The sequence below is a fragment of the Aethalodelphis obliquidens genome, unplaced genomic scaffold, assembly GCF_003676395.1.
Source record: "Aethalodelphis obliquidens isolate GAN/ISIS:26980383/991018 unplaced genomic scaffold, ASM367639v1 scaffold25, whole genome shotgun sequence".
NCBI classification, from domain to species: domain Eukaryota; kingdom Metazoa; phylum Chordata; class Mammalia; order Artiodactyla; family Delphinidae; genus Aethalodelphis; species Aethalodelphis obliquidens.
The window spans coordinates 23,511,626-23,531,068 of NW_020837969.1; the positions used below are offsets into that span (position 1 = coordinate 23,511,626).

Consider the following 19,443-nt stretch of genomic DNA (forward strand, 5'->3'; position numbering starts at 1 on the left):
AAACAATCCTTAAGCCCAGGTGGCATATTTTGTGCTGGCACATTCTGCGACACTACAATCTTCTCTCTCACAAGCTTCCTCAAAAAAAAAATTGCTATTGCCTCTGCTTGATAAGTTTCAATCTGCAGGGGTTAAAATACTGGCCTTGGAGCCAGAACTGGCCTGAATCTCTGCTCCACCACTTACCAGTAGTCATATGACCTTAAACCAATATTTAATCTCTGTAAACCTGCATTTCCTCACCTGTAATGGAAAGGATTATCTCAGATTGGGCTGCTATAACAAATTACCACAGACTGGGTGGCTTAAACAAAAAACATTCCTTTCTCACAGTTCTGGAGGCCGGAAAATCCAAGATCAAGGTGGCAAAAGAACCAGTGTCTGGTGGGAAACAAGCTCTCTCCTCTTTTTTTTTTTTTTTCATTTCTTGGCCATGCCATGTGGCATGTGGGATCTTAGTTCCCTGACCAGGGATCGAACCCATGCCCCCTGCAGTGGAGGCACGGAGTCTTAACCACTGGACTGCCAGGGAAGTCCCTGTCCTGTCTCTTCTTATAAGCACTAACCCCACCATGAAGCTTCCACCCACCTAATTACCTCCCAAAGACCCTACCCCCGATACCATCCCACTGGGGGTTAGGTTTCAGTGTATGAATTTGAGGGGGACACCAACATGCAGCCCGTAACAAAGATTACATGAGATAATAAATGTAAAGAACTCACCACAGTATGTGGACTATAACAGGTAATCACTAAATTATAGTTATTCTTATTATTAGAACCCAAGTCTCCAGTTAAATTCTTTTCAAAGGTCACTGATGATTTCCCAATTGCCAAATCCAATGGCCTCTGTGGTAGGTTGTATAATTGTTCATAATGATTCACCTCTTCTTCCTGAAGGAAGATTATACTGTCCGCCCTGCTAAACACAGGCGTGGCATGTGACTTGCTTTGGCTAATGGACATGTGTAACATCTAAGGAGAAGCTTTAATTTAAGAGTTAGCTTGTGATTCACCGTCTTGCTTTTCCCCTGCCATATTCCAGATTGGGGCACTTTGTCAACCCAATCCTGGAGTGAAGATGACCTGGAGCAGAGCTATGGCCCATCCACAATAGACATGTAGCATGTATGAGAAATAAACTTCATGGCTGAAAGCCACTGAGTTCATCCCTAGCCTGACAGAGTGTGAATGCACTGAAACTTTTTAGCTTTTGCTCCCATAAAGCTAAATACCAACCTATGTCCTACTGACTTCATCAAAACTCTTCCTAAGTAGTCAACTGATCTCCCCACACAACATCTATAGTTAGTCTCTCTCTACTTTAACACCATCCTTTTCTCAATTAGGGTCCATAGTATGAAAGTGAGTTGTCCCAATAACCCCTTGCCTGGCAGCGCCTTCATTATAAGCCATCAGAAAAACTTTCACTTAAAGAATGAAGTCCAGGATGACTACAAATCTTTATTTTGAGTAACTGAGTGAGCGGTGATCCATGTACTGAGATGGCAAGCACCGGGAAAGAAGCAGGTTTGGAGGAGGAAGTGAGTTCATTTGACCACATTAAGTTGACAATGCCTATTAGCTACCTAGATGGAGCTGTTGGGTAGGCAGTTGGCTATAGGAGTTAGTTTAGAGACGGTACTTAAAGCCATGGAACTGGATCAGCTCATCTAGGGAGTGAATGAAGATAGAGAAGAAAAGAAGGCCAAGGATTGAGCGCTAGGACCCACGAAGGAAGACCACCAAGGATGCTGAGAAGGGGGCAGTGAAGAGAAAGAGAACCAAGAAAGAGTGGGTGTCCCAGAAGACAAGTGAAGAAATATTTCAAGAAGGAAATGTTGACCAAATGTCAAATACTGGTGGGAGGACGTGCTAGATGAGACTTGAGAATTAACCATTAGGTTTCGTACCATATAGTCATTGGTGACCTTCACAAGGGCAGTTTCCGTAATGTGGTGGGGATGAATGCCTGAGAACTGACAGAATGCCTAGACAACTTTTTTTTTTTTTTTTTTTGGGACGGGGGGCCCCTTCTTTTTTTGGCCTCTCCGTTTCCGGAGCACAGGCTCCGGATGCGCAGGCTCAGCGGCCATGGCTCACGGGCCCAGCCACTCCACGGCATGTGGGATCTTCCTGAACCAGGGCACGAACCCACGTCCCCTGCATCGGCAGGCGGACTCTCAACCACTGCGCCACCAGGGAAGCCCCCCTGTATCACTTTTAATGGATAAAGAAAACCTCTACCAGAGCTCTGATCCCCTACCTCGACACACAAACAGACTTCCTCCTGGGTAGCTCTTGGCCGGGATGAAGTTATTGATTCATGCCTTTGCCTAAACCAATCACTATTAAAGGGAAAGAAACCACTGACAACCTCAGGCAAACATGATTCATTTTTCTGTGGGTGGGAAGGGAGTAGCCTTTTTTGAGTGCATGAATAAGCAAAGTGAAATTTAGAACAAAATTGAGGTTTTGCCAACAGAACTAAGAAGGGGAGTAATTACTGAGCAGATAATCACCACGGTCTGCACCCATGTATGTAGAAGAATATATCATCAGACATATATTTTTTAAACCTAATGGGCATCTATACCCATTTTTATTTGCCTGATTGCTAGAGAAGTTGAACATTTTCTCGTATACCAGTCATTCAGTTTTCATTTATGTGAATGGTCTGATCATTTCTTTTGCCTACTTTAAATGAACAGCTTCTCATTAATTTATAGGATATATATACAGAAAGAGAGAGAGCTCTATATAGATACATCTCTATTTCTATGTATAGTATATACTATATACTGGATACCAGTATACTGGAGAAATCTCTAGATAGATAGATGATAGATAGACCTGTCAAAAAGTGTTAACTTTATCAACAGGGAGAAGTTTAATGTTTTGGGATAATTTGATTCACTTGTCTCCAGTGTACTTTGATCCCACAAATAAACGTTTACCATCTGTGATGTTTGAGTGTGAGGAGGAATAAACAAATATTAGAGTGAAAAAAAACATGCTTTCTGTCTTCGAAGAGTTTAACAAAGATCTTGAGTGCAAGTCAGGCTGTGAAAAGTCCTCTAGAAGGTATAATCAAAATGCTTCGTGGAATTCTCTGGTGGTCCAGTGGTTAGGACCAGTGCTTTCACTACTGGGGCCCAGGTTCAATTCCTGGTCGGGGAACTAAGATCCCACAAGCCGAGGCCAGGCCAAAAGAAAAAAAGAAAAGTGCTTTGGAAAGAGGTCAGAGAATGTGCTTTGGAAAGAGGTCAGAGAATGTGCTTTGGCCGGGAGACAGGAGTCAGTGCTATGGAAGGGAAGTGCAGGATAGCACAGGCAGAGACCCAGAAGAGGCCATGAGAGGAGATGGTGCTGGAACTGGCAAATACATTATCTTTACCAGACAGAAGGTGTTGGCTAGGATGGAAGAGTTGTCCTGCCAGTATGGCTGGAATGTGGAGTCTGAGATGGGACATAAGGCTGGAAAGGTAGATTGGGGCCAGTGTTCAAGTTTGGGGTTGTCTATCTGAGGAACCATGGATCTATCTCGGAGGTTGGCATGGCATTAATAAGGATAAACACATCATTATCCCTAATCTTGAAGCAAACAGATCTTTTTGCCCACACAAAATGAAAAAAAAAAAAAAAGACATCTTAAAAAGCATTAAAAGAGGATTTCCTGGCGGTCCAGGTGTTGGGACTCCGTGCTTCCACTGTGCCGAGGGCCCAGGCTTGATCCCTGGTCAGGGAACGAGGATCCCACAAGCCGGCATGGTGTGGCCAAAAAATAAAAGAGGCATTAAAAAATGTTCAGTGTTTGTTGTGGTTTGTTGTGAAAGAGTCTATTCCTTCCATTATCACCTCTTGTGTCAGCATCAATTCCCTTCCCTCCTTGGTTACTGGCTCCATCCCCTCAGGAAAAATACGCAGATTTTTTTTTCATCTTCAAATAGTTTCACCCAGCCCTCCCTAGCAATCTTCTTATCTTCAGAGATGGGCCTTAATAGGCAGAAAATGAATTCTTTTGAATGACTGAGTAGTTTGAAGTTGCTGCTTTCTCAACCATGGAATCTCCTTTTAGCCACTTTTATTTTGCTCTTTCTCCCTACAAATCTACGAAAATTGGAATCTCAAAAGTCCCCAATAACGTCCTGGGAAAGAAAAGAACAGCCCTGATGTCTGAGAATGGATCTGAGGCTCACAGCTGAACCATATCGTTCTCCTGTTGGACAAAAATCTCATAGATTTAGACAAGGTCGCTGTGCAGCACGAAATACCAAACATCCCCTCTCTTACTGAATGAGTTAATGCTGCTTCTTTACCAATTATTAGTAATGGGGGTTAGGGGAGCTGCCGCCCCACTGCAATACCCAGTCATAGAATTGCCCCCCGCTTTCTGCTATCAGTCTACAGCCAACCTCTGCTTCCTGAGACCCTCCCCAAAGATACCCAGTGAAAGCCCATATCCTATAATAGGTTCTGTCAGAAAGAACTTACTAACACGCCCCATAACCCTCTATGTCACTCCTCACCACCACCAAGTAATAACCCACCTTGTTCAAAGACAGAGATTCCTGTGGCCCTTGGCTGAAGAACACTGACACTGCTGTGAACTTTCTTCTGCCTTTAGGCTCAGTGGCCTAAGACCCTTTTCTCTCTCTTCCTGGAGCTCCTTCCCCACGACTTCACTTCTATTCTGTCCCTTTCCTCCGAGGCCTTCGCCCTTTATCCATCCCTTAAATGTGGGCATTATTGATGCTCTGGCCTCTTCTCTCTCTTCACACTCCTTGTCTTAAGGGTCATGGATATACTCGTGGCTTTAACTATGACCTCCAGGCGTGTAATTCACAAATCTGTCTCCCTAGTCCTGACTTTTCTCCCAAATTCCAGCTTTTTTATTTCCAGATCCCTACTGAGACCACAAACTCAACATGTCTAAAACTTAGCACCCGCTCCCTTTCAACCAGTTTCTGTCTGTCTTGGTATTTTATTAATGGTCTTTCTATTAATGGTATCATCCTTCTCCCAGCTCTCATGCTGGAAAGGTCAGGGCTAGTTTTGACTCTTCCCTTTCCCTCAAGCCCCAGACTCAAATCAGTTCACAAATTCTGCAGATTCTTCTATTGCAAATTTTCTTGCACGTGTTCCTTTCCATTCCCACTACCACCACCCTAGTCCAGGCCCTTTATGAACTCACACAAAGACAGTCACAGCCTCACTGCTCATCCCCATCCAAGTCTCTACTTTTTTGCTATTTCCACCTTCAACTTCCAATCCCACTTTGATGGCATTTCCTCCTTTCACAGTCTTCAATGATTCCTCATTGCTAATCTTTTCATCCATTTATCAAGGTCCTCTCCAAACATCACAACCTAATTTTCCAGTGTCATCTTCCACTACTTCCAGTCATTCAATTCAACAGTACTGGGCACTGCAGTAAACAGGAGGAACACACAGTACAAAGATGTGTAGGGCGTGCTCCCTGGCTTTGAAAGGAGCAAAGGACAGGTACATGGACACATACTTAATGGCAATGCACAAGTGCTGTAATAGGTGGATAAGCTTTCTTGTAATTGAAGAAAATAAAACTGTATCAGTCACAGTTCTTAGAGAACCACTGAAAATTGACATGGGCTAATTTAAGTCAAAGGAATGGTATACTATGTACGGTACCTCACAGAATTTTGGGAGGGCTGGTGACCCAGGTTCAGAAGTTAGGCAGCCAGAGACACAGTGGCCAAAACCATGACTCTGAAATGGGCCAGTGAGGTCAGCATTGCTGTCATAGTGTCGTAATCACTGTAGCTAGAAACCAACATGGCAGGCACTGGGACTGCCGCCAGGCTGCCCCTTGATATTATTGCCATAACTGCCATCACTTGCCACTAGAATGGATTCTCCTATACCTGTTTCTTTGCATCACTGGTTTCTGAATAGTCAGGAATGGGTGCATCTGATTGGCCAAGCCTATGTCATATGCCTCCTCCCTAGCTGCAAGGGAGCCTGAGAAGTCACGCACCTAGCATTTTGGGGTTCTATGTGGGGAGTTGGGCTTTGTCTCCAAGGCTCACAAGGTTGGCATTCCCCAAACTTATGGAGTCTTGAGGTTGAACAGGCAAAAAGGACAAATGTCTACTTACACAACTTACAGAGAAAGAACTTTAAAGGGGAATTCTCTGCATTAAAAATTTCATGTAAAATCTAGATTTAACCCCAGCTCTACCATCCACCACTTTTTATTTTTTGAAATTGCTCCTAACACATTAAATAGCACTTAAAATATACTATATAAAACCCAGAAATGACTGTATACAATTATTCTTACCTTTAAAATGTTGACTGTGGTCTTGATTGATGAATCAACATGCTAAATTATTTTATCAATGGTAATGGCAATAAAATAGTATTTCTTAGAGTAGGGCACAATGGAAATCTTCTATATCCACCTCTTACAGCTCTGCATTTATATCCAGGAGGTCAGATTCACGGAAAGATTCATGCAGAGTTTGTTGAAGACCTGAAAATCCTGCCTACCCATTTTTCAAAAAGGTTAAGGATTAAAATGTTGGCTCTTTTTTATACTATAGATCCTAGTGTCAAAAATCACACAATAACAAACCTTTGTCCTCTTGCAGCCAAAGTTACTGTATGATATACCAGGAATATTATGAAACTGAAATAGAGAATATAGAAATGATTGACACTAAGTAGAAAGTAACATACACAAAATGAACACAGAGTGTAGACCTCATATGTGACAAGGTGTTATGGGAACACATAATACATGCATAAGACCACAAAAGAAAAGTCTTCGCAAAGGTGGTTTTAGTCAAGCCCTGTAAAATGAGTAGATTGCTGTTAGTGTGTGTGATTAAAGGTGACCACAAATTGACCACTCTTCCCACTGAGAGCTGAAGTCCAATTCACTCCCTCTTAAATCCTTTGTGACTTGCTTAATTGATAACACTTAGCATTAGTGACATTCTAGAACTTCCAAGGTTAGGTCATAAAGCTTGCAGCGGCTGCCTAGGAAGCACGGAACAATCTCTGGGAGCCCTGAGCTTCCATGTAAGTCCATTAACTCGGAGATGACCATGCTGGAGAGGCCACACGTGGGCAACTCTGGTTGACAGTCCCAGCTGAGGCCAGCCTTCCAGTCAGTCATCCTTGCCCAAGTGCCTGACACGTGGGTGACGGTTTCAGACTCTCTAGACCAGCCCATCCTCCAGTTGATTACCACCAAGTGATTTTTATCAACATCAACAGAAGAATCATCCTTGCAAGCTCAGTCCTGCTCCAATTTCTGACCCACAAAATCATGAGATATGATGATTGCTATTTTAAGCCACTAAGTTTCCAGGTAGTTTGTTATGTGGCAATATATAACCAGATCATGAGGCTCACAAGTGGGGAAGAACGCTCCATACAAGGCTATCACATACTCTTGCGCTCCAACCAAGTTGAGCTCTATCATTCCCCACAGATACGTGGCCCACGTCTGCCCCACTGTGCCTGCCCCACACTCTGACCTCCTGCACAACCCCCAAATTCCAGATCTTACCTGACCTCTTTCCTTCTCATAGCCTTCTTCAGTTCTCCCAGCAAAATGGTACTTTCTGCCTTCTCTGAACTTGTATACTTCCACCTCTCCAATGCCTCGCTAGGGTGGCACTGTCCCATTTTCCTCCAACAGTACAAATCTGTGTCTACTGTCCCAATTAATTAACGGTGGCCCCCTCACTCCCCAAAGTGTCCCATCCTAGTCAATAAACCATAAGGTCACCCCACGCTTAATGCACTGCTTTGAACTGCAGTTCGTTGTGTAGAATTTTTTCTCCTATTCTAGATTATATGGTTATTCAAAGAAAGCAAGTACCATGCCTTTCCTCCGATAAACATCTGCTGAGCACCTACAATGTGCTGCCTTGTGTACCTGTACCTTCCCCAGTGCCTTGTGGAATGGAGGCGGCAAAGGGTCAGATCAGCTCGCGGGCTGGACTGAGCCGAGAACTGATGAGAACGAAGACCCACCCCTGGAAAAGGTTACTTCCAGGTTGGTTTACTCCAGAACCAGAAAAAAAGCAGTGCAGAGGGTTCCTGAGATAAAAAACACATGGTGTGGACTTCCCTGGTGGTGCAGTGGTTAAGAGTCTGCCTGCTAATGCAGGGGACACGGGTTCGAGCCCTGGTCCGGGAAGATCCCACATGCCATGGAGCAACTAAGCCCGTGTGCCACAACTACTGAGCCTGCACTCTAGAGCCCGTGAGCCACAACTATTGAGCCCGCGTGCCACAACTACTGAAGCCCACGTGCCTGGAGCCTGTGCTCCACAACAAGAGAAGCCACCACAGTGAGAAGCCCGTGCACCGCAATGAAGAGCAGCCCCCTCTCACCGCAACTAGAGACAGCCCGTGTGCTGCAACGAAGACCCAATGCAGCCAAAAATAAGTAAATAAATAAAATAAAATAAAATAACTTAAAAAAAAAAAGAAAAAAAACACATGGTGTGAGAGTACACATGACCGCTGGGGCCTCTCCTTTTTCCTTCTGGAATCACACCCAAAGCTTGGGCCCTGTGCAGAGTGAGAAACCCACCAGGTCAGTGGAGCTCAGGACCATGGTCCACTACCTTTTAGGCTGGTGGAGGAGAGGGGGCAGTGTCATGTCAGTCTACGTCCGGGTTTTTAGACCCTGTTTGCTTGCTGCAACATTTACATTACCTGGTTACCAGTGGTATTTTTCTTTCTTTGAAACTAGACTTAGTTAATTTGTCAGTGCAGCAGCCTAGCCATGGCTAACCAGAAAGACATTCAGTAAAAGCTTAATGACAGAGGTCAGTAGCGTTAAGTCACTGCTGAAAGCCATGGAAAAATTTAACCAGCTTATGTAGCTGGTAAAGGCTAATGGAAATAAAATGCTAAAAACTTGGGCTTCCCTGGTGGCGCAGTGGTTGAGAGTCCACCTGCCCATGCAGGGGACACGGGTTCATGCCCTGGTCCGGGAAGATCCCACATGCCGCGGAGCAGCTGGGCTCGTGAGCCATGGCCACTGAGCCTGCGCGTCTGGAGCCTGTGCTCCGCAACAGGAGAGGCCACAGCAGTGAGAGGCCCGCGTACTGCAAAAAATAAATAAATAAATAAAAATTAAATCTCTTTTCTCCCCCATAAGGTCTTAAGCCGACTTAGGGTAGCTCACTATTGGCATCTGACCCTTCAATGTGAAATATTCTTAGAAAATGAACTGTTACCCATAAACTCATAACAAATTTTATAAGAAGAAAAGACTGTAATTTTATTTTCAGATTTTTGGAAATAGTTTTCAAAAAATAAAATGACAAGAATACATACAAAAACTGAAATCATTCACCGAACTATGAACTCTTAGCAGAGGAAAGGACTTTTGAAGTACATCTGAAAACACGGATCACTTCTATAATGTCCCTCTCACTTGTGCAACCAGCCTCCTCAAATCTTTCCCAAATTTGATGAACTTCATCTCATAAAAGTAACACAAACCATTTTTAATCATTTAGAACAAAAGAAAGAATAAAATACAGGAGGCAGGCCTCTCAAGTTACATGCTTTTAGAGAAAACTCACATCCTTGCAGCAGCTTTGTAATATGCAGAGCGCAGTACTGGCTTCAAAAAAAAAAAAAATGACTCTGTACTTGCGTTATTTAAATGTGAAGAGCAGCTGTCATCTTCCTCTATAAAAATTAGCAAGTGATATTCATTCAAGTACATTAATTTCACTGTACTTCATATGGTTTTATACTTAGGATGAGGCTAAAACAAAACAAAAAACAGCTAGCACAGAGCTATTAATAAAACAAATAGTAATTATTGAGAGATGTAATCAAATGAAAATCAATCCTGGATAACAAAACAGATTTCTAATTACATAAATAAGTTTACTGAAAATTTCCACTACTGGAAGATCCTGATTACAATAAAGAAATACATACAATGGGAATGGTAAGTAAACGTGATGATTTGGCTCCTTTCTGAAGGTCTAGTGGTCCAGCTGCTGGCCATACGAGTCTCTGGGTTCTCAACGAAGGGTGACCAGTTCTTCCGAAGAGGTAGGATGAATGGCAACAGTGTTATCAAAGTCGGATTTTGTTGCTCCCATTTTTACTGCGACCGCAAAACCCTGCAGCATTTCATCACATCCAATTCCCTGCATGTGGATCCCAACCACCTGCGACAGAAAAGACAAAAATCCTTCAAGTAAAAATTTTTATCTCCATAACTGTATGAGTCAGCTCCTTGTAATGAATCTCCTTCTAGGTACACACACACACACACACACACACACACTCACACACAATTTTTTTTATCACGTACACTAATAAATTTTTTATTAGTCATGAGAGATACCTGATATTTAAAAACCTCTAAAAAAACTTACATCTCTAATCCCAATATAGCATAACACAGCCTACATGGCCCGCGCAGCCCTGACGTCCCTCCCCTGCCTACCTCACTCAGCTCTCCCCACTCTGGACTCACCAGCTTTCCTCCTGTCCTGAGTATTCGCCATGCTCTCCCCTTTGCACAGGCTGTTCCCTCTGTCTGGACACTCTTTCCTCCCCTCTTTTAAGTGTTAAAGCCCATTCATTCTTTAGATAGCTACACCTGCCTTCCTGACCAAGTTAAATTGTCCATCATGTGAGCTCTCAGTCCCAATATTTCTCCATCATGGTTCTATCACAACTGCAAAGTTGTATTCATCTGGGGACTGGACAATTACAGTCCATCTTTCCCAGGAGATGTTAATCTCTAGACGGAGGGGACCCTGCGCACTTCTGCTCCTCACTCTACCCTCCTGGCCGAGCACAAAGACGGCCCTTAGAGGCACTCAGCCCATACGTGCTGGCTGCCTGGACAAATGACCAACAAGAGGCATTTGTTTCAAATCACATTTTTCAGTCAGGTTTCTAAATATATTTTAAAATGCCTAGTTAATATTCACCTCCAGCAAATACTTTTAGGGTCAGTAGACTACTGAAAAGCAAAGTTAGAGAATATAAAACTTAGCTACAAAAATACGTTGCTTAAAAACAAATCAAGGATATCCTTAATATTAATGAACACTACCCGTGAAAATGATTGATGCAGGGCTTCCCTGGTGGCGCAGTGGTTGAGAGTCTGCCTGCCGATGCAGGGGACGCGGGTTCGTGCCCCGGTCCGGGAGGATCCCACATGCCACGGAGCGGCCCGTGAGCCATGGCTGCTGAGCCTGCGCATCCGGAGCCTGTGCTCCGCAACGGGAGAGGCCACAGCACTGAGAGGCCCGCGTACCACAAAAAAAAAAAAAAAAAAAAAAGATTGATGCAAACTTAATGTTATACGTTTCTTTACAATTAAAAAAAAGTGTATCTCAAAATAAGACAAAGAAATCCCAAATCATGTACTGTATATACAGTCAGCCAAATTTTTAGATATTGTGATCTAAATTGAATTTACAAAGAGCTTCTGGTGATAGCAGGAGCCTTATGTTATTTCTCTCCATACGGTATCCCAGTTCTTACTCTTCAGTTGATTGTCAGGTGATGTTTACCAAATGAATGAATGATAAATGGCATAAAGAAATAACTGATATGAAGAGATAAGTAAGGACCTTGCTGATTCAACAACTGGAAATCTCAGGCTACTGAGGAACATTCAGGGCAAGAAACAGCAACCTTTATCTTCCTGCCAAACCACTTAACTTTCTTCTCTTTGCACTGATTCTCTGCTTCTGTCAACTGTCAGTGATGTTGATTTTTATAAGCCAGGAGCCAGGGACCATCTTGTGGCTTTCAGTGTAAGGGCCACTGATTTAGATACAGACTATGTTCTTTTTTAATAAGAAAAGTTGGAAACCATACCTGAATCTTCAGTTAAATTACTGTTCCTCACAAAGCCATGTTCCCAAGGCATATTGCTAAGTTCCACTTTAATATTTAATTCAATTTATAGAAAAGCCCAAGAGGCTGACCTAATATCAAAACAACACCTATTTCAAAAATTATTAAAAAAAAAAAAAAAAAAAACCTGTTCAAATTCAAACTCAAATCACAATGAGATACCACTTTGCACCCAGTAGGATGGTTACAATAAAAAAAGACAGTAACAAGTGTTGACGAAGGTGAGGAAGAACTGGAACCCTCGCACGTCACTGAAGGGAACATAAAATGACACAGCCACTTTGGAAAACACTTTGGCAGTTCCTCAAAAAGTTAAAGCAAAAATAGATAACTGATTATCTCAGAACATTTTACTAAATAAACTTCTTCCTCACTGATTGGTTATGTTAATATGTTAAGTCTAAATTTTTTACATTAAGTTCTTACACTTACCAATATTTCTGAGATGCCTATCTATGCTGGCCTACTGGTCAATGACAATCCCGACCTCTCCCTTTTATATTTTACGTGCTTTTTTTGGCCACACCGTGTGGCTTGCGGGATCTTAGTTCCTTGACCAGGGATTGAACCTGAGCCACAGCAGTGAAAGTGCGAAGTCCTAACCATCCGACTGTCAGGGAATTTCCCGCCCTCCACTTATGTTTTTAAAGTAGTGGAACCTTCTTTCTATGTGAAATATTATGAAGAACCACAATAGAGAGAGAGAGACAGATAAAGGTGGGACTGTGCCAGTTGAATCAGAGAAAGCTTTACCTGGTCTTTCCTTCCCACCTCACCAAAATACCCCATCCCTGCCAACCTTGAAGACAGTCTTGAGCTTACTGGATTTTTCCCATACCTTTTCCTCTTTGTTGGCACAAACCATTTTCATCACACATTTTGTTTTCCTTTTGGTAACTGCATGATACATTGGGGTAAAGGTGGTGGAATAAATCTTCACGTTTTCTTTTCCATATTTATAAATGGCCTCATCTATAATGCACAGGGGGGAAAAAAAGCATCTATCAGAAACTTAAACAATTCCACTGAGCTATCAGAGAGATGGCCAGAAATCCATAACCTGAATCAAAGTACAAGGAAATATCAAACAAAACCACAATGAGCTGGGGCTTCCCTGGTGGCGCACTGGTTAATAATCCGCCTGCCAATGCAGGGGACACGGGTTCGAGCCCTGGTCCAGAAAGATCCCACATGCCGCAGAGCAACTAAGCCCGTGCACCACAACTACTGAGCCTGCGCTCTAGAGCCCACGAGCCACAACTACTGAGCCTGTGCACTTAGAGACCATGCTCTGTAATGAGAAGCCTGTGCACCGCAACGAAGAGCAGCCCCCGCTCGCCGCAACTAGAGAAAGCCTGTGCGCAGCAACAAAGACCCAGAGCAGCCAAAAATGAATTCATAAAATATATTAAAAAAAAAAACCCACAATGAGGGACAATCTACAATATAAATGTCAATGTCATGAAAGACAAAAGACAGGCTGAGGAATTCTTTCTCTTGACTAAAGGAGACCAAAGAGGTATCAAAACTAAATATACTACATTATCCTGGAATGAACCCTGGACCTGAAGGGAAAAATGTTAAAAATGAAATTATTTGAGATAACAGGCAAACTTTGAATAAGGTCTAAAGTTTAGATAATATTGTATCCACTTAAATATTCTCATTTGAAGCTATGCTTCTGTAAGGGAACGGCCTTGTTCTTAGGAAACAGATACTGAAGTGTGTGTGCATGTGTATAGAGAGAAAATGATACAGCAAAAGTGTTACCAGTAGACAGGAGTCTTCTGTAGTATTTTTGCAACTCTTCTTTAAATTTGAAATTAGTTCAAGTAAAAAAGCTTAAAAAATCAAACAGATAGGGTGGAGTGGGGAAAGGAATTATACTCTCAAAGTACTAGTAGATGGGGAGGAAACTGGACCTGTGATGAGAAGTTAGTAGCTAAAAAGAAATATAACTCGGGGGCTAAGATAGATTTAGTCAGCTGACACACACCTAGTTTAACATTAGCAGAGGAAGGGAAGAAACCATAAATGACCTTTATTTTTAAACACCTACCTTCTGTGAGTCCCACTGTCCCAATAGGGGGGTGGCTGAAGACCACCGTAGGGATGTTGTCATAGTCTAACTTGGAATCTTCTTTGCGTTCAAAAAGTCTATGGGCAAGTTTTCGGCCAGCAGCAATCGCAACTACAGAGATATTTTTAAATCAGTGTTTAGCTTATTGTTCATCTTAACATAGCAGGATTATTCTACTAACCGTTTATCCATCTGGCTTAACATACAAAGTTCTGACAGTCTTCTGTCAATGCTCATTACAATATCTAGTTCAATATAATAAAAAACCTATCAATACCTTAGTTAACAATTCAAAACTATTGGCTTATGTGAATTCTGTACATTCTATTATGACCAAAAAAAAATAAATAAATAAAAGACACATTTACAAGTTCCCAGCCATCTGGCAAGTCACCTCTGAATGCAGACATTAGCTTTTTGATATATTTATGGAGCAAACTACATTAGTTTCGAGCATCCTCAATTCTACTTTATAACCACAGTCATTTCACAGGAATATTTTGTTTCTTTTTAAAATTATTTTTATTTCTTATTGATTTTTTTTAAAGTTTATCCTCCTTTGCCTGTTTTTATTCCTAATGGTCAAAAAAAAAACCACCTGAGTTCAGTAAAAGCATCAGTTATTAATTTTAGACTTCAAATTGATAATTTTTTTTCCAAAATAAGGTATCAGTAGGATACATAAGAAATTTTTTTCACCTCGACAAAATTTTCAGCTGTTAGATTATGTTATGAAGGTTCTGAAACTTTGCTTGTTAGTTTGCTTTTGTGGAGAGAGCTTCCTAAAAGAGCTAAAAAGTTTTGGGTGTGTGTTTCCATTCTGAGTAAGACCCGGGCCATTTTGGAAAGGATGGTGAGGCCCCGGAGGGGTACAGGTGAAAGCAGATGGATGGATACCACCAGCAGAAGCAGGACAAAGAGCTTGAAATGATGCCAGTTAACTCATGAAGTAGGCTGAAGTATGGGATTCTGAGGATGGGGATCAGGTTGTATCAAGAGTAAACAGTCATATAAGAATAGCACTTCCGGGCTTCCCTAGTGGCACAGTGGTTGAGAGTCTGCCTGCCGATGCAGAGGACATGGGTTCGTGCCCCGGTCCGGGAAGATCCCACGTACTGCAAAGCGGCCGGGCCCGTGAGCCATGGCCGCTGAGCGTGCATGTCCGGAGCCTGTGCTCCGCAACGGGAGAGGCCACAGCAATGAGAGGCCCGCGGACCGCAAAAAAAAAAAAAAAAAAAAAAAGAATGCCACTTCCTTCCACTGTCACCAACACAACTCGGATTCTAATTTACAGCATTCTTCAGAAGATGACTGTATCATCTGTATAAAAATTTCAGTCTTCACCAAGCATTTTTAAAATCTTTTAAAGAAAAATAAATACTATTCAAAGCATTTTTAAAGGAAAAAATGAATATTACTCATAACATGTCAGGTTCCCAACCAACATCTATCTCAACACATTTTACCATTTTGATGACATGAAGACACTCAGCCTTTTAACTCTGCTTGAGCTGATTTGACTATGAAGAGCTGAACAGTTTTTTGGGATTTTTGCGGTACATTGGCCTCTCAACAGGCCACTGTTGTGGTCTCTCCCACTGCGGAGCACCTGGACGCGCAGACTCAGCGGCCATGGCTCACGGGCCCAGCCGCCCCGCGGCATGTGGGGTCTTCCCGGACCGGGGCACGAACCCGTGTCCCCTGCATCGGCAGGCGGACTCTCAACCACTGCGCCACCAGTGAAGCCCTGAACAGTTTTATATAACACACAGAGCCTCCCTTAGCCCCCAAAAGAAGAAACATTACCTGGAGTAAGAAGAGCTTTTCCACACACATCCCCAACTGCATAGACACCTTTTACATTCGTATTCTGGAATTCATCTACTAGGATATGACCTTTGTCATCAGTTTGAATCCCCTAAAATTGTAAAGGGACAACATGTAAGTATTTGGCCCATCTACAGAAAAACAGCAGCTCACATCTCTGGATCCACCTCACTTCAGGCACCTCTTCAGCCTGAATCTCCAAGAAACCACAAGACTCAACCACAAGATGAAAAACATCTTAGCAAGCTGGCAGGTTTCATATCTTTTGCTTACTTTAAAAGGTAAATATTTAACTCAGTTTTGAGGAGTTTTAACAGGATTTGTCTTTGCATTGTACGATTCAGCTGGCCAGGCAAGCCTGAAAATGAATCACTCAACTATCAGACATGGTACTTGGCATCCCCGTGGAGTCCACCTAAGACAGTGATTTTCAATTCCTTGGAAGTGCTCCTCCTGAAGTATGCTAACTCATACTTTAGACAGGCACAGCCTGAAGCGGTCATCAAAAGCAGACTTCTTTGAAGTTTACAGTTTTATCTTTAAAAATCCAAGCAAAATTTGTATTCTACTCTAAAAGATATCAATGTTTCCTTTAACCAAAATTTCTCCCTATACATTGAGTCAAATTTTTGCCCCAAGAATATGTGTCATGCTTATCTTGTGGCTTTGCAGATCCCCGGTGTATATACTCCCACGTGAGAAGTAGAAGGCCAGCAGGCATAGGGAGTAGGTAGTGTAGTGGTTAAGAGTAAAACCTTTGGAGCTGGGAGATCTGGGTTCAAGTCCCAGCTCGGCCACTTACTAGTTATGAGACCACCCATCTATCAACAAATACTTGACCCACACCCCAGGCTACTATACTTGACTGTCCTTCAAAATTTAAAAGAACAAATAAGAATGCTAACTATAGCACTGGTAGGTGAGCTTCACATCTGTACCCATCCCCGAGTGCCACAATGTCCATGACGAGTCACACAGCCATCCATTAGGATTAGAGCTGCAGACAAGAAGAAATAATTATAGGGCTTTAAAGAGACAGGTATCATAGTAAAAAAGAAATTTGTAGGGAGAAGGCTAGTCAGGAAATGGCGAGACGATGACCTGATCTAGGGTGATGACACCAGAAAGGGGAAAAAAAACCTTTATTTCCATTCCAAAGGCAGAAGCAATGGGATTTAATGACAAACTGGACACGTGGAATAAACAGAAAAGAATCCAACAGAACCCACTCAAGTTTTGGGGGGTCTGGGGTTGGATCAGGGGAAATCACAGGACTATTGACCGATTCAAGAAGGTTTTAGGCAAGGAAAGTGGTCAAAAGGTACAAACTTCCAGTTACAATATAAATAAATACAATACCAGGGATATAACGTCCAACACGGTGACTACAGATAACACTGCTGTTAGGAGAGTAAACCCTGAGTTCTCAACACACAGAGAAAATTTTTTCCTTTTTTCTTTTCTACTTTTATTGTATGTACATGAGAAGATGGATGTTAGCTCATCCTCTTGTGGTGATCATTTCACAATGTATGTAAATCAAACCATGGTGCTGTATGTCCTAAACTTATGCAGTGACGTATGTCAGTTATTTCTCAATAAAACTGGGGGAAAAAAAATAGAACATCGTAGGCAGACTAGGTCAGCTTACCAGTTTGTTTAAATTCAGGCCCCTGGAGTTTGGGTCCCGTCCAATGGCCCAGAGTAGACAGTCAACATCTGGAATGGTGGTCAAGGTGGGTTTCCTACCAGGAATTGAAGTGACCATGCAGAGTTCCAGGCCTGAAGAAGTTTTTTTAACTTCCTTGACCTATTGGGAGATACAGTTTGTTAACTGGGGGTGTGGGGATGGGAAGGAAAGCAAATAAAGAGGAAACTAGAATTCTTAACATTTAAAAACTCTCCACTGAATCCTACATATGAGTCTTACACGCTGACACATTTAGTTTTGCCCAAGAGCCACCAACACTGGAACTCTCTGGAACCAAGATGATATCCTAGGTGGCCCCCAAATCAGCCAGCAGCCAGAAATGTCAACTCATATCAAGACCCTAATGCTTCAGCTTAAAAACAAAGTATTTGGGCTTCCCTGGTGGCACAGTGGTTGAGAGTCCGCCTGCCGATGCAGGGGACACGGGTTCGTGCCCCGGTCCGGGAGGATCCCACATGCTGCGGAGCGGCTGAGCCCGTGAGCCATGGCCACTGAGCCTGCGCGTCCGGAGCCTGTGCTCCGTAACGGGAGAGGCCACAACAGTGAGAGGCGCACGTACCGCAAAAAAAAAAAAAGTATTTTAAAGCGTACTTCTTCAAAACTGTGATAAAATTTTAAATCACAAATCTAAGCACAGTGATTTGCAGCTGGAATCGGGGGAGGAAACGGCTGTAGAAGCATCATTAAGAGAGTTTTAAAAATTGCACCATCCTTGCTCCTCCCTGGACATTCTTAATCAGGACTTGGGAGAGGAGGATAAGATCAGATCCGGAGAGTGAAGGGCATACATAGTTTAGTGAAAGTCCCAAGGGGATTCTGATGTGGACCTTAACCACCAGTCCAGTACTTCAGCATTTACAAAGCAACTTCACAGTTATTGTTTTACTTATGATATGGCCTATGCTGAAAGGGCAAAGCTTTGGGGAAGAAAGTCATTTTTGCAAGGCTAATGCTCCAGGAAAAATCTGACATGTAGGTGATTCCCTGAGAATAAAAAAAATACAAAGTAACTTTGTCATTGTTTCCATCTACAAAACCCAAAGGTGTTCTTTCAAAAATAGATTCCATGGGACTTCCCTGGCAGTCCAGTGGTTAAGACTTCACCTTCCAGTGCAGGGAGTGTGGGTTTGATCCCTGGTCGGGAAACTAAGATCCCACATACCTCACGGCCAAAAAGCCAAAACATAAAACAGAAGCGATATTGTAACAAATTCAATAAAGACTTTTAAAAAAATAGATTCCATAATAATATTTCCTGAAATAAATAAATAAATATAAATAAGTATAGACCTGAAAAATAAGGATGTTCAATGAGGCCTTTGAGCACAAAAATTGTAGTTTTAGTTCTAACTAAACTAAATTCAACTTCCAGATTTCTAATCTTTTATACCTTGGATTTCATTAAAACATTAATGTGAAATGCAGCTTCTGAGGATAAAGAAAAGACTTGGTAATACTCTAGAAAAGAATAAACTGACTGGGGTAGGGGTAGTTTGTGTCTATAAAGCTAGTGGGGTTCACAACAGATAGACGACCAAGGGCCGTAAGCTCGCCCTGGGCCCGGTCATACCTGCGAGTACTTCAGCACCTCTATGCCAGCATTCTCCAGCTCCTCAGTGCAGTTGGAACTGATTATTGAATCAAAACTTCTGAGCACCTGTATACACAGGCAGCAGAGGAATGGGTGGTGGGAAAGAATAAAACTTCATTAAAGATATGCTACAAACCTGGGAGGGAAATTTCAGTATCAACCCCCCTCTTATGTCCTTCTTCATTCACGGCTGCACTATGAGTGGAGTTTTTTTTCTTTTTAGTCATCTTTAAAAAATTATGGTTCTGAAGAACCCAGGGGCAGGACAGGAATAAAGACACAGACGTAGAGAATGGACTTGAGGACACCGGGAGAGGGAAGGGT

General features: G+C 42.5%; 1 protein-coding gene across 1 annotated transcript in view; it reads right to left on the reverse strand.

Annotated features, from left to right (window-relative positions):
- Positions 1-9,263: 9,263 nt before the first annotated feature.
- The window catches only part of GSR (glutathione-disulfide reductase), a 45,252-nt gene continuing 35,072 nt past the window's right edge, over positions 9,264-19,443 (reverse strand). The window contains exons 8-13 of the mRNA XM_027122770.1: positions 19,099-19,185; positions 17,469-17,627; positions 15,797-15,908; positions 13,970-14,101; positions 12,749-12,882; positions 9,264-10,199 (exon numbers count right to left, since the gene is read on the reverse strand). Coding sequence (XP_026978571.1) covers positions 10,050-10,199; positions 12,749-12,882; positions 13,970-14,101; positions 15,797-15,908; positions 17,469-17,627; positions 19,099-19,185 — 774 coding nt within the window. The 3' untranslated portion in view covers positions 9,264-10,049. The remainder of the gene's footprint in view (positions 10,200-12,748; positions 12,883-13,969; positions 14,102-15,796; positions 15,909-17,468; positions 17,628-19,098; positions 19,186-19,443) is intronic.